At 39.0% G+C, this 27,885-nt stretch overlaps 1 protein-coding gene across 10 annotated transcripts in view; it reads left to right on the top strand.

The window, feature by feature from the left end:
• The window catches only part of Utrn (utrophin), a 427,285-nt gene extending 400,257 nt beyond the window's left edge, over positions 1-27,028 (top strand). For 8 of the 10 annotated variants that reach the window (XM_070010729.1, XM_070010724.1, XM_070010730.1 and 5 more), the window contains 9 exons: positions 2,349-2,387; positions 2,613-2,678; positions 3,623-3,688; positions 10,979-11,137; positions 11,440-11,680; positions 14,483-14,591; positions 16,297-16,383; positions 22,088-22,110; positions 25,047-27,028. In XM_070010729.1, coding sequence (XP_069866830.1) covers positions 2,349-2,387; positions 2,613-2,678; positions 3,623-3,688; positions 10,979-11,137; positions 11,440-11,680; positions 14,483-14,591; positions 16,297-16,383; positions 22,088-22,110; positions 25,047-25,055 — 799 coding nt within the window. In that variant the 3' untranslated portion in view covers positions 25,056-27,028. The remainder of the gene's footprint in view (positions 1-2,348; positions 2,388-2,612; positions 2,679-3,622; positions 3,689-10,978; positions 11,138-11,439; positions 11,681-14,482; positions 14,592-16,296; positions 16,384-22,087; positions 22,111-25,046) is intronic. The other 2 variants (XM_070010727.1, XM_070010733.1) reach the window with 1 other exon arrangement.
• Positions 27,029-27,885: the final 857 nt, after the last annotated feature.

Genomic DNA, 27,885 nt, shown 5'->3' with positions numbered 1-27,885 from the left:
GAAGAGCAATGCTGCAACCCTAGTAAACTGCTGTGGAACAAGGCAATTGGAGAAGACGAAACACAGAAGTATAAGCAGGGGACTGCTGGGAGTTGAAGGCACCGAAAGAAGCACTGAGCTCATTGGGATTGGGCTGTGTTTCATATAAGAATTATAATTAGTAGAGTTGATCCCTTGCATATTAGAATGGGATGCATCAAACCAACCTGCTCAGCCACCATACACAATGAGTCTGAATTATGACATCTGGGCTAACACAGTTTAGTCTTATCATTATCTATCTCTATGACTGATTGGTTAAGGGATTGATTGGCTAGTTCTAGGAATAGAACCTAAGGCTCCTGTATACTAGGCAAGTGTTGTATCACTAAGCCACACCTCTAGTCCTGACCTTATTTTCAACCCCATTCAGTTGTAGGTTCTAACTGTCCAATGCCTTGATTTTTCACTTGATTTTTTTTTACTTGATTTTTTTTTCTGCAAATCAAAATGCTCTGAATTCAAGGAAGCCTATTGTTTGATTTTTTTACATCTGTTTCTCAGAAATTTTCCATAAAAAATAAGCTTGAAATGTTTTTTAAAACTTTACTCGAGTTTTTTGCCCTTGCCATTTTTATCTTCATTCATAAATGATTTTTGTACTGACTTTACAGAGACTAATCAAGTTTCCACAAAGCTTTTTCAAGGTCCAGGGCAATAAAAAATATATATAAAAAAGTACAATTTTTCTTCTGTGTTTCAGGCTTGTGTTAAGTTTTGCAGTACACTTGAATTCCAGAAATGATCCCTTATAATGGTTCTGGTTCTAGAAAGTATAGCAAACCTGTCACCTCCCACTTCACATCCTTTTATCAGGCTAATGAAAAGTACTCATGAGATGTGGTATAGAATACTCTGTTGTTTGATTATTTCTGTGTCTGTCTCACTCATGTACAATTAAGTACATTCACAGAATATGTATTCTGGGAAATACAGTGGATGCATGCCCATTTTTGACAGACCATTTGGGAGACTTAGTTTTTCCATCAAGTAAGAGAGTTTCCCATCTCTTTCTGGTCTTTGCCACACACACACACACACACACACACACACACACACACACACACACACACACACACACACACACACCTTGTACTTCACTGTAGGAGGTGATGAGATCACACACACACACACACACACACACACACACACACACCTTGTACTTCACTGTAGGAGGTGATGAGATCATTAACCTTTTCTTAAGTACGTACACATCACAGAAAAAGAATCAAGGAAGTATAGAGTCATTTTGCTTCAGTCAGCATTAGCTTTTGCAGGAAATTTTAATGAAATAGACAACTAATTATTTTTTAATATGTTTAAAGTTCAGCATTCATTTGTTTGCCCCAGCTCCTTCCCCATTAAGTTAGGGTTTGGATTTGTCTCACATTTGGAACACTTGTTCTCAAAGATGTCTCACGGAGACTGGGGACTCCTGAGAGGTACAGGGGGGTTGGGTTTGTCCCCTGTGCAATGATCCAGCCTTAGACAAAATGCATGGTTCAAGCAAAACACATTGTCCCATGTCCATTTTCTGGATTGAACCACTGGGTACGGCTGTGTTGGATGAGTGCGTGTCCTTCTCAGCGAACTTGCTCTCAGTGTACCGAAGTGCTGGGGTGCTTCTGCCCCAATGCAGGGGAAGGCCTGTGGCTTGCAGCTGTTTTCCTATAGATCTGTGCAATTGGCTTAATTGACCTCGTTGGGTACATTTGAGCTTGAAGTTACGCACAAAATATTGGATAAAAAATCAGAAAAAATGTGTTACTTCAGCTCTGCCATTACTATACACACACACAAACACATATGTGTGTATATATATATATATATATATATATATATATATATATATACACACACACACACACACACACATATATATCAAATCACCTTTTATTATATTTCTTCTCTAGGAAAGAAATAAAAAAATATGATTGCATCTCCCCTAAGAATACTCTAGAATGCCACCTTTAAAATTATCCTATCATTTTGAACAATTTTAAAACATTCTACTCTGTTTTGCTAGCCTGATAGTAACAAATATTCTGTGAAAAGGGTCCAACGCCCCTTCCTCCTCAAAGGCTCCCCTGCCCTTCCCAAAGGACTCTTGACATCAGAGCATCTTCTCTAGAATAAGTGGTGACTTCAGTTGCTTTTTGATTTCACCATGGTGAATGGTCAGGGTAGCCACCTGTGAGTGGAAAGCAACTGAGCATCCTCTGCCCCCATTCCCCTCCCCCACATCTTTGTCTGGAATTGCTCTAAAGTGTTTGTTCTGTGGCTTTTGTCTCCCTCTCCCCTCTCTACAGTCCTATCACCCTCATCAGTATGTGGCCAGAGCACTATGAGTGAGTATTCCCAGCCCTTGTGCAGAAGGGTGTTCTGAGCAGGTGTACTAGCACTGGGGTGATTACTTAATTCTTATCTGAAGTACTACCTCTGCATTCCGGGTAACGATTCTGGTGGTGTGTTTGCATGGCGAATTCATTATTTAACTAAACTAACATTCCTGCTAGTCATGCTTTCCAATGTCTGGGCATAAATATAGTGTTTTTGTTTGTTTTATTTTACAGCCCCTCACATTCCCCCCAGCTATTTCATGATGACACTCACTCGAGAATAGAGCAGTATGCTACCCGGTAAGAAATGGATGGGACTTTTTGCACTGCCATCCAGAATTGATCTATTTGTGTATGAATCTGATACAGTTAACATACCTTTATGGAAAGAAGTTTGGCAGGAATCTGGGCCATCATCTTTTCATGGGGTAATTTCACGTTACCAAGCACATTGCTATTTATTCTGAGCTGTAAATCTCAGCAGGCAGTGATTACAGAGCTCATGAGAACCCAGACACTCTACAGGCAGGATTTAGATAATGTAACCTAGTTTCAGTGAATGGAAACAGGGATTGGAAGTATTCTCAGGAGATGGTGCACATATGAATTACAAACTGTAATTAAATTTATGCTAATGTTTTATGAGCGAGGCTTGTTTTAGCATCTCCAAACAATAAAAAAAAAAAAAAACAGGCTGTTCTGTGGTCCTTGTAAACCAACTAGGTCTAACAAATGCTAGTTAAGCATTATGAAAATAATAACATTTGAAGTGAGTCAAAGTTAACAATTTTTGGACAAAGGCATATTGGGGCTGATGGGAAAATCTACTAAAAAGCATTGGGCAGGGAAAGAATGTGGCTTGTTTACTGCTCCACAGGAAGGGGTATGAAGAGTTGAGAGAACGTGAAAAAGAGAAACTGCAGTATAACTCTGGAAGGCCCAGGTACTAAGAGGCTTGGTCCCATGGAAAAGCCATAGTCTTGAAACATGAGACAACATCATTGGATTTGTGTGCTAGAGGGGTTGGGAGATCAATTAGGAAGAATTGGTTCATCAGAAGAGTTTCTAATATGATGTAAGACAAAATTGCCTTCCACACTTGAAGGTAGTGATAATAGAAATATAACTCAAGGTCTCCTGTTTTGTCTGAAGTCTCATAGTTGAACAAATGACTGAGGATGTGTTTCTAGTTGATCCTGTTTTATAGGACCACATTTTCTCACCTCTTTATTTTTATTTTTCAGCCTGGCCCAGATGGAAAGAACTAACGGGTCTTTCCTCACTGATAGCAGCTCTACCACAGGAAGTGTGTAAGTAAATCATGAACCTAACCCAGTCCGGAAAGGCTACTGCTTGTATTATGGATGTCAGAAATAATCTTCATGGTCTATAGCTCTGAGTTTGGATCCCAATCAAAATTGATAAGTGTGGTTCCAAGAATGTCAGCATAGATTTTATGCCCTCAAGCCATGATGACATAAACTGGATATGTTTATTTGCTTAGTTTTATAGAAGTTGGGGAGGGGGTTCTAACAGTATAGGATTGTTTTATTCATGCTAATTCTACAAATGTAGGATACGTGCTTTGCTTGCAAAATCCTTTCTTTAGCTTGCTTACTATGTCCATAATCTCCACACTTAGTAGTGCTGGGCCAACATACTGGACACATACCTTCTACTCTTCTTTGAAAAAGAACTTCCTTGCAAATATTTTCTTTTATTGGGAACTGGGAAAAGCCTCATGGCTTTAGGATACCTTTAAAAAGCTTTCCAGTCTGATGCTTTATTTCTGACTTCCTCATTTGTGTGTATTCAACTTGGTTTTAGAATATGCCTGGCAAATAATTTATCTCTGATTACCCCACTCTTGTGTGTCGTATTTCCTTTGGAAGTTTTCAGGGCCTTCTAATTCATGTAAATTCAGAATTGGCATATAAAAGGTTTCAATAATGTCAAGTTTATGTGACTTGTAGGTTCATTGGGGTTTGGATCTATCTGGTGGGAAGCTATTAAATGGGAAAATGATAGAACATAGCATAGCACTGAGGTAGTTTTAAATAACAGACTACGGAGAAAGCCAAGTAGAAATAACAAACACTTTAATATAGAATACCTTCTCTTTTATATTTTAAAAAATAGTTTATCATTAAGCTTATCAATAAAAGCTCTCAATTTTTAATATCTAGCATTAGTATTTCAGCACTTGACAATAATATAGTAATGTTTTCTACTTTAAAATTTTTTTTCAGGCACTACAAATCTGAAACAATGTCCAATTAAGATTAGAATGTATTTATAATGCTTATTTCCTAATGTGCATCTCATATAAACTGACTGAATACTTTAAATATCTTTCAAATCAACATACTTCCCACCAGAATTGCTGAGGAATTACATGAAATAAAGTACTTAAGACCCATATCTTTCATCTTTAAAATACATTTGTCTTGCTGTGTGGACAGAGTATAGGCAATGCGCCAGCCTACTTTATCCTGCCTTCAAATTAGAGTGAGTGCTAGAGGTAAAGTCAGCACCAGTGTTTCAGAAAAGACAAAATAGCATGAGATAATGAACAGCTGAATGCAACCTGACATACTATCATTAAATGTAGTAATTAATCCATTGAACAAATATTTGTTTTATACTTACAGTGCAGCCACGTGCTAAAACTGACTATAAGAGGCAGTTGTTAACTGTTCCAGAAGTTTGTAAGACATTTGCAAATCAGACTCTGTATTAAAATTTCATTTGTGGGCTGGAGGTATGGTTCAAGTGGTAGAACACCAACCTAAGCAAAAAAAAAAAAAAAAAAAAGAAGAGAAAAGCACAGGGGTCTGAGTTCTAACCCCAGTACCCCCCCCCACAATTGATCCATACACACACACACACATATATATATATATATTATATATATATATATTATATATATATATATATATATATAGTTACAATCAAATAAATTACATTAAAGGAAAAAGAAAGGTAATCCTTTAAGCCCATTATGTCCTAGTTATTTTATTTCATTCCATTCATATTACCTAGGCTCTTGGAGCTATTTAGTATATCTGTCAGGTGGTATGCAACTATGTGTGTATCTTTAGTCATATCATTAGCCTGAAATTGCCACAGTGAAAGTATGAGCACAGAATGACTAATTAAGGCCTTTTGAGCCTTTTGGAGCATGTATTGCTCGCCCCTCACATGGCCTCCACAGAAAGCTGCCCAGAGGAGAGGAAAAGTGGACGCCATGCCTCCCCCATCAATCTTTCATCCCAGACACCATCGATATCCCTTAAGAAAGATAAGCAAAAGGAGCAAATGTTTTCAACTATTTGTAAACATGTCTATTCTTTTTATTACCTAAGGTCAGTTTTCCAAAAATATGTGGGATATGAAATAATAGATAATTTTAAAAATTGAAAGAATGAAACTTTGGGATAGCTTATATTCCAAAATCATGAGAAGCTGGATCAGATCTGTGGTTTTATGGGTATTCTTTAGAATGAAACAAGTAAAAACTAGAATAGTCCCAATTTAAAGAACTTTAAAAGATTTCATAATCTATGCTCTTTGCATGTGGCAGTATTGAGTAAAGTATCATGAAGGGCAGGGAAGTTGGTGATTGTGGATGGGATCATGAAGTGCCCGGCTCTTCAGCCCATCCCCAGATAATCTGCTCTTTGGGATGATACGTTTCTCTTTGAGTTCCTAACCCCTTTTCTACTCAGAAATTAGAATGTTTATGGCAGGAATTGGTGCCTTACACCCGTAATTCTAGCTAGCTACTGAGGGGGCTGAGATCTGAGGATCATGGTTTGAAGCCACCCCACACAGGAAAGTGGATAAGACTCTTATCCCCAGCTAACCAGCAAAAAGCCAGAACGGTAATTATGGCTCAAGTGATAGAATACCAGCCTTGAGCAGAAAAAATTAAATCAAAGCACCAGGACCTGAGTTCAGGCCCCAAATACCACAGAGAAAGGAGGGAGATTGGGAGGGAGTAGGGAGAGAAAAGGAAGAGGAGACAGAGAGGGAGAAGGAGTGGACAGGAAAGCATATCAGCATGTTTGTGACTCTGATACTTGAGACCATCAAGATTTTAACTCATCTTTTTAGTTTGTTACTGGGAAAGATGACAATTCAAATTATCTTAAGCAAAAAAAAAAAAAAAAGAAGAAGAAGAAGAAGAAGAAAAGGACAGGATAACAGTGGCTCACACCTGTAATCCTAGCTAATCAGGAGGCTGAGATCTGAGGATCACAGTTTGAAACCAGCCCCAAGCAGGAAGTTCATGAGACTCTTATCTCCAATTAAACACCAGAAAACTGGAAGTGGCACTTTGGCTCAAAGTGGTAGAGTGCTAGCTTTGAGTGGGAAAAGCTCAAGGTCAGTGCTGAATTCAAACCCCATGACTGACACCCCGCCCCATGAAGAAGGAAGGGAGGGAGGGAGGGAGGGAGGAAGGAAGGAAGGAAGGAAGGAAGGAAGGAAGGAAGGAAGGAAGGAAGGAAGGAAGGAAGGAAGAAAGGAAGGAAGGAAGGAAGGAAGGAAGGGAGGGGCTTAGCAAATTTCCACAGTACTTTTTCTTGAATTTTCTACTTTACCTCTAGGCCCCTCTTGTTTGTTGCTTGTTTCGTTTTGTTGTTATTGTTTTGTTTTGTCATGTCAACCTTGTCTGTGAAGAACATCATTAGGTTTCACTTGCATAATAATAGTAAAGATAGAAAAGCAGCCCTATCCCCCTCAATGGTATAGAAAATGCCGAGAACCAGGCACCGTGCTCAGCATTTTGCCTGTCTCCTGAGGAATTATCCTACAAACCCTGTGAGATGAGACCGTTGTTCACATTGTTGGCACCATTTTACAGATGAGTAAAAGGAGGCTGTGGAGGAATGGGAGCCTGCCCAGCATCTCATAGTTAAGAAGTAGAGCCCCACGTCCCAAGCATTGTGGCTGTAGGTATGGCCGTTCCTGGTCTCAGCATGGTGCTGCCTGAGAAGGCATTTCTTTTCCATGGCATTCCTTTTCCATGAAGCTGCTTGCTTCCTTGTCCTGCTTCTGAGCTCAAGAGCTGCTAATTCCTTAGCCTAGCATGTGAACCAGTTTCCCAATTTTTTACCCCCACTTCCCCAATTCTTAATATTCCCTATTTTCTCTGAAAGTCTGACTATAACCATTTTCAGAGAGCATTAAGTTTTGAAGATGCTAAGTCATTTTTGAAGGAAGAACTGAGCAAACCCATTGCGAAGAACAGCACCCAAGATGGTCTTAGAGCAGAAGCTAGAACCCAAAGATAGTAGTCCCTTAGTCCATTGCCATGGATTTACCTTCCGACCCTATTAGAAGGAAGGATTGATTGATCGATTGTACAGAGAGGCTGAATGTGGTTTCACACCAGAGTTGTTTGCAAATCTTTAGCCTAGAACAGAGCAACTCTTAACAAGAAAGGAATTTTTTTTTGTTATTTTTGTGTCTTGTCTCCTTCCAAAAGGTCATTGAATGAATCATGGTTCTTTTGTCATCTGCTAGGTACTAATTTTGTAATCTAAATAGTATTTACTCTGCATGACAAATAAAGTAAATTATATTCCATCTAATGGAGTTTCTTAGTGCAGACCTACATTTTAAAAAATATTTTCTGCTTTAACACAAAATACCCCATTGATGTTTAATGACCTTAATCTAGTGCATCAAGTACTGCCTACAGAAATTGCACTGGGGTTTTACGACATATAATTAAGAACTGTGATGTATCTATTTTTATATTTAACTTTAAGTCTAATCTTATGTGACAAACACATAAGATTAGAATTATATGTTACATAAAATTATTTTTTAAGTTCTTTTTTTAAAAAAAAAACCTTAATTATCTTCCAGACACTTAATGATGAATGCAGTATTAGTGACAATGATAATTATAATAACAGATCCCACAAATGGCCCAAAAGAAATGAATCTACATAAACATTGCCAACAAATGCATCCTGAATCTAACTTTGACTCATTTCATGGTACTGAAACTTCAAAACAAAACATTTTGTTTATGTTGATATTGAACAGTGAGTAAGTGAATCCCAGGGGTCAGGTGCTAACAGTAATGTTCCGAGAGATAAAAGGTCAGAGGAACTCCGTGCCAAAAGCTGTGGTTGAATCACTGCCATGAGACCAGCTGGGTAGCTTCTGGGGTCCAAGTTCTCTTTTTGTTATTGATGTCCTTATGTTACTTCTTACAAGAAAAGTCCCAACTTGGCTTTGTTCTTTCAGATATACTGGCACAGGTCTGTAATTAAACTGTGAGGATCTCTTTACCTCCTATTTATCCCAACACCTGACAATACCATCTACTTCTGTCCTCTTTTGCATTGTCCTGACTCATTCTTTGATTTGTCAGGTGGACCAAGTATTTAACCTGTGCAATCTACTCATTGGGACTTTGGACATTGCCCATCATCTTTGAACATAGTCTCCTGTGGACAGAAGGAAGCTATGTGTCAGCTTTCCTTTACTATTTTGTATTAATTGCTGATGATGCTTTATCCGTAAAAGTATAGAAAATCTACTGGAACATGTATACCCACATACACACCTATCTTTTTTTTTTTTTTTTTTGCTATTCCTTTATAGTTTCTGTACTCAGGTTGTTTTCAGTTTGAGAAATATTTACAAAATATTCTGGCTCTTGACCATTTGCTGAGGGTCTCAGATTTTGCTACATGGGCAACTTAGGATCTTTGGGTCTACGTTCCAGTGTTGCCAATCTTCACTAGTCACATGACCATCTGCAGCAGTGACATGACCATTTTCTCCTCTGCTGGTCTTTTAAACTAAGCATGGGATTCTCATAGAGGCTCTGCCAACTTGTGTGTGTGTTATATCTTCAGGAAAAAGACAAAGGATGATTACATGGCTTACTTCATCCCTAATCCTGCCATCCATGTGCCCTATGTACAGTTTCTAAATCTGTACAGAAAATATATATGTACATGAGTAGCTATATGTATGTACAAGTGTGTGTGTGTGTGTGTGTGTTTATGAAGAGAGGAAGAAGGGGAGAGAGTGGAGGTAGAGAGCAAAATGAAAGAAGGAAGTGAAATCCATCATATTGGCTGTTCTGTTCTGGCACACTCTCAAGTATAGCACTCATTTTTCTCCCTGGCTTGATCCTCCCCCCATTCCTCTGTCTCTGTCTCTGTCTCTGTCTCTGTCTCTGTCTCTGTCTTTCTTTCTCTCTCTCTCTCTCTCTCTCTCTCTCTCTCTCTCTCTCTCTCTCTCTCTCTCTCTCTCTCTCTCTCTCTCTCTCTCTCTCTCTCTCTTTCTCTCTCTCATTTACATACCCAGAGCATGCCTCCTCTTCTGAGAACTCACTAAGTTGTAGATGTAATTTCAGCCCCCCATTTGTCAGATTAAACCATGATTGCACAGGGCTGGATCTTCCTATCACACTCACTGGAATCAGAGCTCTTGCCCAGTATCAAGTACCAAGGATCAGTTTAAGAGCACAAGCAATTTCAAGGCCCAGGTGAAGTAGAGAAAAGTCCAGGACTGCTGATCCCAGGTTCTTCTTGGATGCCTCAGGTCATGGCCTGGCCCTAGAGGAACACACAGGTTTGCTAAGAGATATGTGCAGCCACACTGCTTACACCGTCATGGGCTAGCTACATTGCTATGATCTGATAGTCATGACTTAGGTGTTATTTTCCTGGAAGCTCTTTCTAATACATCCATAGATCCCAGGACGTGCTTACCAGAATCAACCATACAAGCCAGGTACAGTCTGTCCTCTGCACTAGCATTAACCAGAGGTTCTGAATTCACCTGGAGGTCTGGCTGGATCTGTCTCATAAGGAAGAGAAGAGCATCCAAGCCTGCTGCAAAATGTCCCCTCCCTATGCATGTATCAACTTTGTCCTACTTCATTATACTTCTGCTTTTATCAGTCAGTAATTCAACCTCATTATTGATATGTCTAGTTCATTAGGCTGTAGTTAGATAAATGGGAGAATTCTAGTGCCTTGAATGTCATTTTAATGCAGAATGATAGGTCCTAAAATTACCTACTGATATTATCAAGTAACATATCTGTGTTTTATAAAGATCTAAAATTCCATTTGTGCTGAATTATTTAAGTGAAAGAATATGAGTATTATAAAGCCCATCCTATGGGTTATAAAACATTACCAAATTGCTTAGAACAAAATGCTAAGGACAAGAGAGTCAGCTTATTTTTGCTCAGTGATGTTTTAATCAGCTTTCAGTGAGTGACTTTTCTCTGTGATAATGTTTATATTAACTAACCCTTGCTTATATTAACTTATTAGCCTTATTTACATTGACTGCTGTGTCTTCATTTATTGTCTTGATTGTGAAATTTCTCTCCTGAGATTTGTGAGAAATAGCTGAGAGACTATATATAACAGGTGCAGAAGGTTTGTATACATCAGACACCTGTGTGGCTGGATGTACATCTTGTCATGGAGACACTGAGCTCCAAGACCATCCTGGCCCAGCCACCAACTGGGCATCACTGGTTCCACTTTCTTTATGTCCCGAGTGTCACCATCCGGATGTGAACCTCTGTATCTTCTCCTCTGTCTCACTAGGGAGGACGAGCATGCCCTTATCCAACAGTACTGCCAGACACTGGGTGGGGAGTCTCCCGTGAGCCAGCCCCAGAGCCCAGCCCAGATCCTGAAGTCTGTCGAAAGAGAAGAACGTGGAGAACTGGAAAGGATTATTGCTGACCTGGAGGAAGAGCAAAGGTGTGCTAGACCTGGACTCATGCTTTTATGTGAAGGTCACCATAGCCCCATCCATCTTTTTTTTTTTTTTAATACTAATTAACACACCAGTATGTTTGCTGCAGACCCAGCAGCGTTTGGGGCTATGTTGATGATGCCTTCCTTGAACCCACAGATTTCCTTCCTGCTTGCTCATCTTATGGTTAGTGTGTGTTTGCCATGAGAAGAAATGGTACCACAGGCTAAATTTGGAGTTCATAAAGAGTCTGGGAAGGAAGACAGTATACACAGTGGCAATTCCGTCTGTGCCTTTTCTGTATTAGGAATCTCCAGGTGGAATACGAGCAGCTCAAGGAGCAGCATCTGCGAAGGGGGCTCCCTGTCGGTTCCCCTCCCGACTCCATTGTATCTCCTCACCACACATCTGAAGATTCCGAGCTCATCGCGGAAGCCAAACTCCTTCGGCAGCACAAAGGCCGGCTGGAGGCCAGGATGCAGATTTTAGAAGATCACAACAAACAGCTGGAGTCTCAGCTGCACCGCCTTCGCCAGCTGCTGGAGCAGGTAGGAGGTGCAGAATCCAGCACACCCCACCTCTGCAAGGTCCCTGTCCATCTCCCAGAGCTGGGAATTAGTTGAAGTCGAGAGGTCTACCTTCAGTTTCTCACCTCTATAGCTAATTTAATTTAGACTGGCTTAGATGTCTCCTTTCACAAGTATGCACAAAATCCTCCCTGCCATCAAAATGTATTTTCCCGGTGGACAGTAGAGTTTCTTTAGCACTGTAGTCTACCTCAGCTTGGAATAGTTTGTAAGAAAAGTTCCTGCGACATCCATCTGCCTGGATTGCGTAAGAGAACCATCTGTGAAAATTACAAGACAGCAAGTAACCTAAAAATTTCATTCTTCTCAGTGACCTAGAACTGCACACTCCAAAATTACTGTTTCCCATTTTCATGAAAGTAACAGATGGTTATTAATTTGCTACTATTATTTCCTAACCTGGGACTGTGTTTTATGGCATTTGTTTGCAAACTTCTTTGACAATAAGTACAGTTTACCTTGTGATGAGAATACACACATGGGATGAATGCTAAATACACTTTCTTTTATAGAGAAGTGTCAGTTCTTACTTTCGATTCTTTCCTCGTCTTTCTTTCCTTTCACCTCCATTCCTGTGGTTTTTCTTCCTTCCTTCCTACTTCCTTGCTTTCCTATATTTTTTCTTCCCTCTTTTTATTTCCCCTTAATGCTGAAGATTTCAAAATGCTTAGTGAGTGTAATTTGGGGGGAAAAAAGACATTCTGTGGTTTGTAAAGGAAGCTTCAGGTACAGTTTCTGCCTTTCTGGTGCCTGTGATCTTTTCAGAGACCAAATAGGACAGATAGTAGCATGCATAAAGGCATAGCTGTAGGGCTAGGCATGATGATGAATGCCTATAATCTCAGCTATTTAGGAGGTATAGGAAGGAGGATCACAGTCCAAGGTTAGCCTGGGCAAAAGCACAAGACCCTATTTGAAAAAAAAAAAAAAAAACACTAAAAGAAAAGGCACTGAGGTGTGGTCTAAGTGATTTGCTTTGTAAACCTGAGGCTCCAGTACCACCAAAAAGGAAAGGATGGAATTGTCCAATTAAACACTTGATGCAGAGAGTTAGGCATTTAGCCCTGAAGAGTACAACCAACAAAGAAGAAACCTTTGTAGCCGGAACATGCAGGGCAAAATCCCACTTAAAGAATTCCGAACAGCAAAATTCAAGTTATCATTTGTTTTTATTTTTTTCTCCCGTGTATTTGAGGGGGTGCTTGGCAGTGTGATAGGAATACTTTCCTTCAGAAATCATCGGTGAATCAAAGCTGAAGCAATGATTTGCAGCAATTTTTGAAAACCAGCTTGTCACCGTGGCTATTGGTTTTTTTAATTCATCAGACTCATTCCAAACATTCTAATCTCTGCACTATCAACAGTCATGGACCATCCATCTCTCCCTATAGTTTGGCCATGAGCTTTTCTTGCTGTCTATCATTGCTTCCAAAATTGTGTGACACTACTTGATAGAACGTTTGCTTCAGGGCTTCCAAATTTGGAAACTTTTAGAAAATAAAGAATGACCTGGCTTTCTGTTCAACCTTAGAATATTCGATTCTCATCTCAGTGCCAGTCATCTAGGTTGCAAGAATTACACTGTTTGTACAATGAACTTGAAGTTTCTGAGTGATGTATGGATAAGGGAGCAGTTCTTTAGTATATGAAGTGCTTGCTAGCCTCTTAGTGTGTGATTGACTCATTGCAGAAGAACACTACACCTGAATTTTCTACTGTGATGCTCTTAGGTGGGCTGAAGACTCTTTGACTTCCGATTCCCTCCACCCACCCTGCTAGATAGAGCTGCCTGATGGCTCACATGCCTTTGGAATTGTACTGTAATACTTTTGGAGATAGCTGCTATCTAAATGGCTCCAGTATCCCCAGCCTGGAGCTCTTATCTCTTCTTAACCATTAAGTGTGAATGCCAGAAGTAGATGGAAAATTGAACTCTGATAGTATAAACAGGAAAAGCTCCTAGACTTCAACTAATACAGATTTAATGGTGGGAAAACAACAACAACAACTCTGCATCCAAGAATTATAACTTCTGCATCCTCGATAGAATCCATCAGACTTGATCATTTGACCATATATTTGTCAACTTATCCATTACCATTGCAAAGATTGTACAGGAGTGCATTTTCAATGGGGACTAGCTATCAGACTGCAGGTCATTTTAGAAAAAAACTCATCTATCCCTCGCACCACAAAATCTTGTGACACTGGCACTATTATTACCAAGCTTATTTAGTAAAGAGAGAATCGGTGGTGACAAAAGGTTGTCTCATTTTACCTAGATTTACATTGCTTATGAGTGGCAGGGTTGGAATTTGTATTCAAGCCACTTAATCCAAAGTCATGCTCTTCACCAAGAGTGGGGAAGGCAATATGGCCTTCCAATCTGAGATAATTTTTGAGTTTGGATTAATTTCCCACCATGGAAACCCAGTTCTAATACTTGAGAGATGAATGTAATACATCACTAAATTCACTTGATTGATAAAGTGACAGAAAATGTAAGGGGTAAAGAATGACAAATCCTGCTACATAGAACCCTGAGTGATTTCAAGTGCAGAAGAGAGAGACTGGGGCCCCTTGGTATGTTAGGGAATTATCCTCCCACCCAAGTAATGCTGAAATGTGTTTAAAATGGCCTGAAGGCAAACAACTGTGTTGGATTTAATTATGCGTGGTGAGGGAGGGGCAGTCTGAAAGGAACTGTTTTCCCAAGGATTAGGTGAATCCTTGCTCTGCTTTAATTTCTGCCTGTGATTTCAGCCTGAATCCGATTCCCGAATCAATGGCGTCTCCCCGTGGGCTTCCCCCCAGCATTCTGCACTGAGCTACTCGCTTGACCCGGACCCAGGTCCACAGTTCCACCAGGCAGGTCAGTGGACTCTAGACATAACCATAATGCCCAGGCTACAGAGCCATTTTAACCATATCCCAAAGCAAACATTTTAGCTGCACCGTGCTTGCTTCTGTCATGTGTAGGAGTAGATGAAATCTTGGTGAAAGTTGAAATTTAAAAAAAAAAAGTTCTTTCCTTTTTGAAATGAGCAAGAAATTGCTTATGTGCCTTGAGATGGATTCAATTTTTTTGACAACGAAGCATAATAGGCCTCTAAAATTTTCATATTGGTAACATGGTAAGAGCCTAAACCTAAAGACCATTATCATAAGCGTGATAGTTTTTCTCAGCCCTGGATTAGAAAAGCATGCATCTACATTATCCATCCTAGGCCTGGTGGACATCACCCTGCCAGCTGCTTCAAGGCCGAAGCGTTACCCAGACCCTCATTGGTCCCCGGGGGGGGGGGGGGGGGGAGAGGTGTGGAGGGGGGAGGGGATGGATGGGACATGTCACTGATGCTAGGCAATCAGGAATGGCATTTCAAGTCCTGAGACCACATTCTGTAATCAAATTCATGTATTTGTCTTGTAGGATATCTTTTGGTACACAGAGAAAAAATTAAAATATTAGGAACAGATAACTATTGGATGGACAGAGCAAAGTGCTTCCCTAGCAAGTGCAGTGTTCTGGGTTCCATCCCCAGTGGCAAAAAATGAAAAGAGCCCCCTTCCCCCCCAAAAAAGTAAAAGATAACTATTGGTACTTTTCATTGCAGAATATAAAAACACATCAGAGTATCTTTTATGTACCTTTGCATCAGAATATCTCACAGCAAACCTTTGCTTTGGGGACAGTATGTACTTGCCAATGTTGAAAATTCCCCCAAAAAACCAAAATTGGTAGAATATAATTTTGTGTATGAAAAACACTTTTCAATCCAAAATAGATTTCCAGTGCACCAGTGGCGCATAGCAATAATCCTAGCCACTGATTTATCTGGCCAGCCTGGACAGATAAATCCAAGGAACTCTTATCTCTAATTCATTAGCAAAAAGGACAGAAGTAAAGATGTGGCTCAAATATAGAGTGCCAGCTTTGAGCAGAAAAACTTAAGTGAGAACATGAGGTCCTGAGTTCAAGTCCCAGTACCGGAACAACACCACCAACAAAAAATTAGATTTCCAACTGAGACACTGAAAGCAACTGACTGCATCACTTGTTTTCCAGTCTTATATTTCCCAATGGTGCAAAGATTTTTCTGCACAAATACCCAATTTATTTTTTAAAAGAGGTGATCAGGAGCTGGGAAGGTGGCTCAGTGGTAGAGGCTTGCCTTGCATGCATGAGGCCCTGGGTTCGATTCCTCAGCACCATATAAGCAAAAAGAAAAAAGCCGGAAGTGGCACTGTGGCTCAAGTGGTAGAGCGCTAGCCTTGAGCTGAAGAGCTGAGGGACAGTGCCCAGGCCCAGAGTTCAGGCCCCATGACCGGACCCAAAAAAAAAAAAAAAAAAAAAGAGGTGATCAGGGCTGGAGATGGAGCCTAATATTAGGGCTATCTTGCCAACAAATGAATGCACAAATAATTTTGATATTTTCCCTGAAATTTTTCTTTCCAAATGAGAGGTCATGGATTCGCTGATACTTTGAGCTTGATTATAGTATTTGTACCTGAAGGAAGGTTTTAGCAGAAGGCCGGCATTCATATATCTGTTCTTTTCTGTACTATCACCACTGCAGAGGATCTGCTGGCCCCACCTCGTGACACCAGCACGGACCTCACTGAGGTCATGGAGCAGATCAACAACACATTTCCATCTTGCTGCGGTGAGTAGGCCAGTGCCCTGCCTTTTCCTGCCCTCATCCCCATACTGCTAGGGAGACGGCGCTTCCGCTCCTGAAATTTGTAGTGCACCTTAGGTGTGACAGTGAAGGCATATGCACTGATGTCTGGTTTTTAGAACAAATTGTTCTCTTCAGTGCAGGCTATCATAATAAACTTCCATTATATTGAAGAAGAGCTTTTAGTGGGAAAGGCATGAAAATAGCCTTTCTAACGTACTTCTCTCTCTTCAGACATTGTTGTTGGATATGATACAAAAAGAGATTATATTCAGACTTCTTTCTTTCTTTTTGTTGGCTGGTTTTTCTCATGGAATAAAATAATCCTTGTATAAGAGCCAAATAATTTAAATAATTTAAGGCATCACAGATTATGACTCTGTGAATTTTCCATAGGAACAACCAAGAACCAGAAAATTGCCAAATAAACAGTCGAGATCCCAAAGGAAATTATATAATGATTCTAATTTATCGATTTTTGTTTTCCAAATGGTATGTGTTTGGCATCTTGCCATGCTGTGCTTTCTGCTGGGCTCTCACCTGAGAGACCTCTGTGGTTTTAAACAGCAGCAGTCTCTCTCAGAGTCTGTATATATAGAGAGAGAGATGCAGGACTTTTATTTAAAATAGTCTTTTGAGAACCGTGTCCTCTTTGATTGCAAAGTATACAGTCACTAAACTATGAGAGAGAGCCAGAGAGAGAGAGAGAGAGGGAGAGAGGGAGACAGTGTGGATACTGGGGCTTGAACTCAAGGCTTTGTACTCTCCCTTAGCTTTTTTACTCAAGGCTGATACTTTACCACTTGCCCAGGCTGGCTTTGAAGCAAGATCATTAGACTCCCCTATCTGGATGTCAATGATTGACTATAATCCTAGCTAAACTAAGATTTTAAATAAACTATGACCTCTTATTTTACCCTTTGCTGTCATTTCTTCAGATAATAGCCTTCTTAAATGAGGAAAAAGGTACTGTCAATTATCAATAATATAAATAAATAATATATACTGATTTCATTACAATTTTTTCCTTCATTTTACACCACTCTGTAGTTTAAGAAAGGTGGGCATCCTTAACAGGGTGCAGAAACAAATATTTAAATATATTCTTCTTGTACATTATAAATATGTATGAAAATGGCATAATGAGTTCCCTTTTCCTCCCAAAAAATACTGAAGGAGGAGGGGGGAGGGATTGAAAGAGTAATATAGATGGAGTAAGTCTGATCAAAGCAGATTCTATGCATGTTGTGACTATCACAATGGAGAGAGTTTGGCAATTAATTTATGCTAATTAAAATTAAAAAATAAAGTTGAGCGCCAAAGGCTCATGATTCAAAGCTAGCCCAGGCTTCTTATCTCAATTAACTACCAAAAAGGCAGACATAGAGCTATGACTCAAGTGCTAGTGCTCTGGCCTTGAGCAAAAACAAAAAAACCAACTCAGTGACAGCACCCTGGCCCTGACTTCAACCCTAATACCAGCACATACACATACACACAGAGAAAAGAAAAATTAAAAGTAAAATAAAATATACTCCGAATTTTCAAGAATATTACCCTGAAGGTTCTACTACATTTTATTAATATATACATATATATCTGCATTGAAGGGTTTTATTTGTAATTCTAATATTCAGCTTCTCAGAGTTCTTAGGATCACATTTACAGTATGTTAGTTCTCACATTTACTGCTCACAAAGTGTATACATGCAAGTGCATGCACACTCACAAAGTGTATACATGCAAGCGTATGTACACTAATACTTCAGACTCTGTAGTATCCAAAAGCTGAAGTGTCAGTGTCCACTTACCATTGTATTTTTGCTTATTGGCCAGGCTGCATGTAGCCACTGTAATGGATAAATTTAATCTGTTGCATGAGTTCTCTAGTCAAGGTTGAACTGTATTTGAAAAGCTTTGGTTCTGAGTTATGTTTTAGTTAATGACTACATGAAAATAAGGCAGAATTTCAAGTTCAGTTTCATTACTTTGTAGTATAGCTCATACCAAATTTATAATTACAGAACAAATTCTAATCAATTAAATAATGTTTACCAAATTTTAGTTAATTGTTAGAATGGTCATTTTTCAGTTTAAAAATCGGTTTTTATTAATAGCCAATTTGTGTATAAATAATGTGCTTTGTATTGAAAATAAAGTATAATTTCCAAATTAAGAATTGTATACTACAATGGTGTTCAAAAAAAACAACAACCTAGCACTACAGTTTGAACTTAGGACTTCACATTTACTTGACTTGCTCACTCAGCTGGTGTTCTACTACTTGAGCCACATCTCCAACCCAGTTTTTCTCCTAACACCTATTATTCTGGAGAGATTGAATTTAACAAACTTTTCAGCCTGCTTGGCTTTTAACCCAGATCCTAAGATCTTAGCTCCCCAGTGTCTAAATTAAGGCACAAGCCACTGGCACTCAGCTTACAACATTTTTTTTTTGGAAAGTTTATTAGGAAATAAATTTGGAAGAGAAAGAAATTACATGGCATAGATAGACCACAGAAAAATAACATCCTAGTTCACCTTCAGCCATACTCTAGGAAGACATTGCATTAGGTTTAAGTAGAGTAGTTAGTGGCAGGGGACAAAGATATGCATAGCTTAAAGGTCCAGGTTATAGATGTGGCCTGACTGGTCATTATCACAGCTCTGATTCTTCTGGGTTCTGAAGATGTTGTTATTGCTGTCAGCAATTGAGGGAGCAATCTGGTTCCCATGAAATCATTTTTCTGGCTCCAAGGTACAGCCTATCATTATGTTACTTATCCTCATTTGGGGGCTGTGCTGTTCCTTAGGGTTACTTTTAGTGCTTGCCACAAAGAGGTTAGATATCAATCCAGTCTTGTCTGGCATTCAAAGTAAGAAACACTCTTAAATCTTTCTCAAGGTATAAGCTGATGTGTGTATTTTGCAAAGGACTGATCCATATGCCTTGTTTAAAACAAAACAAATAAAATTAATCATCATAGTTGTAAGGAAAATTGAGTCTTTAGAGGTAAATGTGTTTATCTCATGTTATGACTGTCCTTTTAGAGTTAGCATTGTTTGAAAATATCATCAACTGGCTGTTTATGGTCACAGGGTTCTTGAGCTGTGTTTATCTTTCAGGGCTTGTACATCACAGAGGCTAAACCTCTTCTGTGTCATTCTCAGTCATGGTAGATTAATCTGTGCAATTCAGTAATTCATGGAGGCCTGAGATGCCTTCACGGGAGGCTGCCTCCATGTTCTCCTACATTTGGTCATCCACAGATAATTTATAATACTTGTACATTTCTCTGAATGAGCATTACTAGTTATGTGTTCTTTTGAATAATTTAAATATCTTTCTTGTGAGAAATGATGAATAGTATCTGTTAGAACTCTGTGAATTTTAGATATTGGGTGGGTGGATGGATGGATGGATGGATGGATGGATGGATGGATGGATGGATGGATGGATAGATGGACATATGTTTTTGTTTTGGCTTCTAAATGTCGCATCATTAATTTGAGTTCAGTTTGTTCTTGGTTCTGGTTTTTTTTTAAGAAAAAGGAAGGAAAAGAAGAGAGTAAAAAGCTTAAAGGACTTATTAACAACACTGATATTTAATTCTGCCTACTGTAATTAAATACTTTGAAAAAGTGATACAGAATCAGTCAGTATGTGGCATAGATGATGCCTAGTTCATTACTTTTTTGAATGGTTACATTTCTGACTGGCAAGTTTTCATTATTTAGGTTTTTACTGCTAGTTCTCAGAAAGTTTCCTTTGCTGAGTGCTCCTTGTAGGTTGCTCTGCTAGCAAATATTTGAATAAGGCTTCACAAATCCCAAAGAATACTGGCCACCTTTGGAGGATTTACCTACACAAATCAGATTGGCACCCTCCCAAGGGCAAACCAGTCTCTCAATCCCCTATGACTAATGAGAACTTTAAAATTGCTTGTCATCAGCATACGATGAATTGATCTGCATGTTAATCTTGACTTTTGATCCTTTGTGGATTAAAAATTAGCATGGCCACAAATTAATTTCCACTCCTGGCAGTCTTGGAATTAAAATGAAACTCTGCAACTATAAATCCTAATTGCACAAATCGCTTATTTTAACATGACACTTTTTAACTATATCTCATAGTATTGAATGTAACACCTCAGAATTCCAGGGTCTGGGTTAATATCCTACTTAGTCTTACAGTATCTTTGAATGAGGACCTTTTAAAATCTGTTAAAGTGATGTTGAGCTTCAGAACAGGGTCAGGCATTGACCTCTTTTCCAGTGAAAGAATTAAAAAGGGGCATTTAAGTGTCCTGTCAATTAACCAATGTATATACCAAATATCCACTGGCTACCGTATCCATTTTCTTTTCAGTGTGATATATTTTGACACTTTTTTCCTGTTAATATTCTTCAAATATACGGGATACTGCTAGTAAGCTAAGTAATTGTTGCCAACAGACCAAGCAAGTGCTTTTAAAATTATTAACTTGCCAGTATATTCCTACTGTGAAAAGTCTATGTTTGTTAAGCTTGAAGTGACATTAATCAAAAATCTAAAACCTTCTGAAATGCAGTTGCTTTCTAATTTTTCTCTTAAAGTGTATTTGTAAGATGTGTCTAGGAGGGTACCTGTAGCTTTTTATTTGGTGAAAAGCTATCGGGTTAAAAGTACTGATTTGGAGTAAAATTGGTTAGACTTCTGTCTTGGGTTTGACTATTTGTTTTATTTCATTATTACTAGAAAAGTGTTACTGTCTCTTATAGATAAAGTATGTAAACATAGCACGTACATACTTAGTAATAATTTAGGTCAGATATCCCTGGGGTATAGCTCATATCCTAATGGAAGTTCCCTGGTTTTTCTTTGATGCCTAATACATACATACATATCTGATAAGACTGGGCTTGAATTAGATTCTTCTCCCAGATGCTTTTCCTCCAGGCCTCACACAGATGCCAGTCACTGGTGACTTTCCCCTTCAGTGTAGAATAATTGGGAGATGGAAGAAATGCAATGTGCTACAGCATTAGAGACAGCCCTGAATGTGACTAGGAACCCAGACGCTGCCAATCCTGAGGAGTGTAGATCCTCCTTCCTCCTCCTGAAAGCAGAGAGACCTTGGAGAAGAAAGCCACCAAGCCACCAGATGAGATCAGCAACTTGATGATGGTGCCCCCCAGACAAGAAAGAAATGGAACTATTTGGTTATGACAGTATCTCCTCCGGTGGGCACAGCCAAACAGCATTATTAACCCAAGCATTCAGAAGGCTGCTGAGCAGGCATGCAGCTATCAACTGTTGGCAGGAACAGAATTTGCACAGATAATTTCCTGTGTGACATGATTGAAATAGGAAATTTGGAAGACTTACCTTTTGTTTTGTAGTAAAACCAAGTCTTTCCTGAACGCTTTAGTGCAGATTTTTTTAAAGAGCTGATATCCATTTTGTATATTTTGGGTAGAATTGTTCTACTTTATGAGTTATAAGCTAATTGGGAAAATTGGCCTTGGTTTAAAAGCACTCAGCCTGGGGTTGAGGGAGTCAGGTTCATATTTGGGGCTCACAACCATTTAAGAGCTGAGAGCTACTATGCCAGTCTGGGTGGTGCCTTGTACACATTTGCATTCAGGAAGGTGAGAAGCAACCATAGAGCCTCTATTGATTGATTTCTTCTGTTTTCTCTTGCAGCAAATGTCCCCAGCAGGCCACAGGTAAGAGTTAATGGCTTGATTAGCTTCCAACCTGGAGTAAACAGATTAGCAACTATTGATTTTGTCTTACTTCATTTTCATGTAAATAAGTAAACTTACTTGACTTTGTGGTTCTGTTCCAGTTTGTCGGTGGGGGGTAGGTGTGGGCTGGGAAGGGGCGGGGAGGAGATTTGGGGGAAAGAGTGGGACTCCCCAGAGGGCAAAGTAATTATTTGATTCTCTGTCCTGACATCAATATTACATAAATTATAAAGTCGCCTGGGGTAGACGTGGCCAGACACTCATTTCCCAAGTCTGCTTATGGTGCCTAGCACAGAGCATTGTCTTAAAAAAAACAGGGTCTTGCCAGGTACACGTGGCTCATGCCTGTAATCCTAGCTACTCAGGAGGCTGAGATCTGAGGATCACTGTTCAAGGCAGGCAGGAAAGCCTGTGAGACTCTTATCTCCAATTAACCACCAGAAAACGGGAAGTGCACTGTGGCTTAAGTGATAGAATGCTAGCCCTGAGGCTGAAGAGCTGAGGGACAGTGCCCAGGCCCAGAGTTCCATTAAATGTCCATTCGATTTTTAGAGATCTGTTGGTAGCTCTGTCTTTAAGCCTTCCGCTGTTTCCTTCCCAAGAACCTTGGTGTTGATGTACTAAGTTGGAGAACTTTTTTTTTTTTCATGCATTTGTTTATTACTCTCTTTTCAGTGAGTCTTAGGATTTGATTTCCTTTTTGGCCACCGAAGACAGCTAAGAGACAAGGGTATGTGAGGCAGACTTGATATAGAGGGAAAGCTGGATGCCTTCTCTTTGCTTCTGTTGCCCTAGTGAATTGAAAGCAAGATCTTTAGAAGGAAGTGAGGTAAAACAGAAGAAGAGCTAAGGGGGATGTGCTTGGAGATCAGAAAAGCACATAGTCCCCCAAATAAACTGTCCAACAATCAATATGAAGAGTACTATGTTTTAAAAAGTTGAAGTTGTGGTTTAAGCAACAAGAGTACAGCAATTCGAAAGAAAAGACAAAGAAGCCATTATAATGATAGAACCAGAACCTTGTCATATCTGATATAGGAAGTGGTTGGGAGGGAGGGGGGAAACAGTACTGTCTGGTTTTAAAGGATGAATAAAGCTACCATTCTAGCAGAAGAGAACAGAAAGTTCAAATGTGGTTGTCAGAATGTGGGATGGTTCGTACTGAAATGTTAGAGGAATTTTAAGTGCTGGCCTGTTTTGCACCTTCAAATTAACAACTAAGAAGTTCAAGGACAGAATCAAGAGAGAAAAGCAGCTCAAAGAAACTGGGGAACCAGAGTGTGAGTCAAATCATCTGTGTGAGTGCTGAAATCACTTAAAAATTGCTTTGAAGTGGGGGACATTAACACTTTTTCACCCCAAGAAGTAAACCTCAGCACCTGTTCAGAGACCTACGAGGAGACTCATAAGTACATGATATGCCTGAGGGGAAAGATTTCAAGTAGTTTGAGTTCAATGGTCCCAAGATGTTGGCAAGGCTGTAGTAATGGAGGCCCCAGGAAAGAAAGCTAGAATTTTCTTATCAGTCCCCAGATACCGTATAGATACTGAAGATTTAGACCAGAAAGCAATCCAAGACCTTCTCAGGTTTAGTGGATGTTAGGTTTTAATACAGTTAATGGATTTAAAATTTTAACAAACATCTGCCTCGTTATAGAAAAGGCCTCCTCCATTTTGAGCTAGCTGTGTCAAATTCATAACAAGTATATGTTTTACCCGGATAGTTTTACTCATGTTTGATTTGCTTGCTCTTCTGTATTTGGGGAAATTACTGTTACTAATTACAATTCCCTTTAGCCTTTATCCTCTATTTAAATCTGCTATCTGCTATCGCTATGCCTCCGAAGTACCTCAGCTTGACTGGTAGGCCCTGGTCCCGTGTAAGCCAGGACTGGGAGTGTGTTGTAGAGATACCTTTCAGACCTGCTTTGCCAGGAAGGCTTCATCTCAGTGCCCTGTTGCCCAACACATGCCTGGAACCCACTGAGTCTGCTATCAATGTGGGATGAATTCTTTTTACTCCTTCCAACATGGCAGTGATGTTTTCAAAAATATAGACATGACTTAATAGAAATAGACTCTTCAGTACACGTCCAATGAGTTTGCTGCTTCTAGTACAACTGAGAGAAGAGGAACACCTGGGGAAGATTTTCCAGAAACTTCTTTAAGAATGTAGTTCTCTCTCAGGATAGACCCTCATGGGAGGTGTCTTTTCTAGGAGTCCAGAGAGATCCCTTATAATTCAAAGGGAATGGGCCCATTCAGATGTTTTTAATCTCACAGTGATTTAAAAGTAAATAATTCTGAATACAAAATCCTTAAGACCAACATATATTGGAAAGATGAATACCACTCCCTTGAGCATGTACTGGATTTCAATCCTCTAGCCTGAGATACTGAAGTTTAACAGGCACTTCTGCACATCCTTTGATTATCATTCCTGGCTTCTTTTCCTTCTGTCTGGGCCCTACTCTGTGGCCGAGATGTTAAGATTTATTTCCAGGGTGCCCCCTGTACAAGGGACCTCTCACAGTCTTCCAGACAGGAACAGAGATACCTTGTTTTTTGTTTTTTGTTTTTAATTAACCTATTGCACTCATCATCAGTCCCTCCCACAGACAAAGTGAATTTCTCTCCATTTCAGTTCTGTTTCCAGCCTGGCCACAATAAAGACATTCACTCTAACTTCTTTTTTTATTCTGGTAACAAAAAACTGAGTAGGTGACTTCCAGGGGAGACCTAAGGACCTCATCCCACGGAGCAAAAGCCACGTGGCTATTAGTTCCCTTCGAGCACGCAAAATAAGGATTTGCTAGTTCTGAAAGAAGTATTGCTATGTCCTAGAAGCGCTGACCTCTTTGCAACACTGTCTTCTGCAAACGTTTTTCTGACAGAATGCTTTTCTCTTTTCCTAGGCAATGTGAAGCATTCATCTAGCCAAACAACATTTCCCGACTCAGTATTGCCCGTTTCTGCAAATGCCAATTCCAAGTTCCATTTAATCCAAGGCACCATGGCTCTTTGACATGTGCTGTTGACTGTGTGTTCTACTAAGGGAGTAAAACACTGACTATCCAAAGAGAAAAGGATATTTTGTTTTTATAATAACCACATATTATTGTTATCTTCTTCCCTTTCTATGCAACTGTAAATTAATGAACAGAGAGGTATTTGGTAATGGTATTTGTCACTGATTTGTATAAAGTATACAAGCATTGGGAAAGTGGGTGGGGGCTTTCTAATATAACACTGTCTTTTTAATAACCGTGACAAAAATTGCATATACATTAGAAGACCATCTTACATTTTTACATTCCTTCTGCTGTTCATATTAACCCTGTACAATAACTTCATTTATTTTGTTACATCCTTTATCCCATTACATTTTAGTTATTTATCAGTTCACCAACCACATGAACAAGTAGATTCTGTGTATTTGTTAGTTGTTTCTATGATTTGGCCAAATTAATAAGTTCATGTATTTGAATCAAATATTATATATATACATATAATATTGATTAATTGACAACTCTAAGTATGCAGTTTAACTTTATGGAACATTATACACTTAGTTCATTAGTTACCACTTGGTATCCACAAAAAAATCCTGTGGGCCTAAATGGCATGTCTAGTGGGATTTTTTTTTCCTGCTTTTTTATCCTTTTTTTCTATGACTTTATTTATTTCCTATCCCAATCATTATGAGAGGGAAGACTGCATTAGAAATTATTTCTCTAGGATCATTTTACCAAAGGTTGCCTATGTAAGCATATTTTCATTTTGACAGAAACAAAACTTGATTCAACCTTCCAGGGCCACAGGCCTTGAATTTCATCATTAAATACACAGCAGACCTTTTAACAATTGTGTGAGTAGAGCACAAGAGAACTAAAGATATATTTTCAAGTCCTTTATGATTCTTGAAACTCGTAGTTGCTTTCCTTATGAAAGCAAACCCAAATTTATGTCTCTGCGTCTCATTTTACCTTTTGGGTAAATGGACGAGGTGTCCTTTTAACTTTCAGTAGATTAAGACATTTAGGAAGGATGTTTTTTTTAAGAGCCTTTGTCATTGCTTCTACAGAAAAATGGGAGTTTGTGCTTAGATGATTGTACCCTGCCTCTACTTTTGAGTACATTCAGTTATGGTTATTGATTCCATTTTTTAAAAAAATTAACACTTAATTGCATTATTATAAGTTCCTTAATTACCAAACGTAGAGAAACCAAAAAGAAAAAAGAAAATATGTTTTGCTTCAAGCATATTGTGCTTTTTAAACATCAGAACATCTTCGCTTTGAGCTCTCTTACACTGGAATGTGCCAGGAGAGGCTGAAAGTTAGAAAGTGCTATTCTTTTAGGATAGGCTGGGTGGGTTGGGGGGCAGGGGTGTCTATTTGCAGCATAGATATTTTGAGAAGAAGAAAATTGTTTTATATAAGAGGAAAGCCATGACCACCTTTCTACCTCAGATCCATCTTTCATTGTGTTGGAAATAGCTTTATGTCGCTGCAGTCTGTAAAGTGTAGAGCTTTTATCAGGCCATATCATACCCAAGAAAGTACCTATTTAAAGAAAATGATTCCTTGAATTCAGAGCTCCAAGTTGTAAATTTGGTGTCTTCCTTGTTCTTATTTTGAGAAGTCATATAGTCATTGTTTTCTGCCTGTATTTGTATGCAGAATGTTCTCTATCTGCTATTTCAGAAAACCTGCAGTAAAACACTACATTGTAACCTAAATAACAGTTTAAAAAAGACATACATTGCAGTAACAACAATGGGAAATAAGTATATTGTTCTTTTGAAATATGTGATAAAGAACTAATCGTAAACTTATCATCTAACCTGGTTACATGCTGTATTTTCATCCCGAATAAAAGTAATTTTAACACAAAATGATTTTGGCATTCTTAGCTATGTTTACTGATAGAATTTGTCTTTGAATATACATTGATGAAAATGAAGTAGAGTCTACCCTGACACTTCTACATCGTTTCTAGCAATTTCTCTCATATATACCAAACTACTCTCCTTTGCCCTCATTATCTCTTTCTCTTCTCTCTTACACACAGGTAAAATTTACATGATTTTCAATTTCATTACAGATTGAAAGCTCATTAAGAGAATAATGTCAAATGTCAAAAATATATACATAAAGCCTATTAAGCCTTCATTTATAATGCTAGATATTTTTGGAATTTAGTTGATTATGCTTTCAAATCTACTTTTACCCTTAAGCTCTAAACTCCTGTGTTTTTATTCCTGTCCTGGATTTTAAACACTCAGGTATCAGAGTATCAGGTATCTGCTGCTGCTCTATGGGAAATAATGTTAAGAATCAATGTTGGGCTGGGAAGGTGGCTCAGTGGTAAAGTGCTTGCCTTGCATGAAGCCCTGGGTTCGATTCCTCAGCACCACATAAGCAAAAAGAAAAAAGCCGGAAGTGGTGCTGTGGCTCAAGTGGTAGAGTGCTAGCCTTGAGCTGAAGAGCTGAGGGACAGTGCCTAGGCCCAGAGTTCAGGACCCAAGACCAGCAAAAAAAAAGTCAATGTTACTCAATTCTAAAATTAAAATCTCTCTGTGGCGGAGAAAAATTCCCCCAAATACAATTTATTTAAAAAGATAACTGATATGTTCTTGTGAGCTAATATTTTATACAGCTTGTTAAAGCCAAAACAATATTGTATGTACTAAGAATGCCTAAGGAAACAGAGACACAAATACATTCAACTCAGAATCAGATTGCTAATACT

This window comes from Dipodomys merriami, unplaced genomic scaffold, assembly GCF_024711535.1.
Source record: "Dipodomys merriami isolate MVZ:Mamm:240054 unplaced genomic scaffold, mDipMer1.0.p SCAF_8, whole genome shotgun sequence".
NCBI classification, from domain to species: domain Eukaryota; kingdom Metazoa; phylum Chordata; class Mammalia; order Rodentia; family Heteromyidae; genus Dipodomys; species Dipodomys merriami.
The sequence above is the reverse complement of the archived record's forward strand: the minus strand, read 5'-3'. Positions and strand labels throughout refer to the sequence as shown.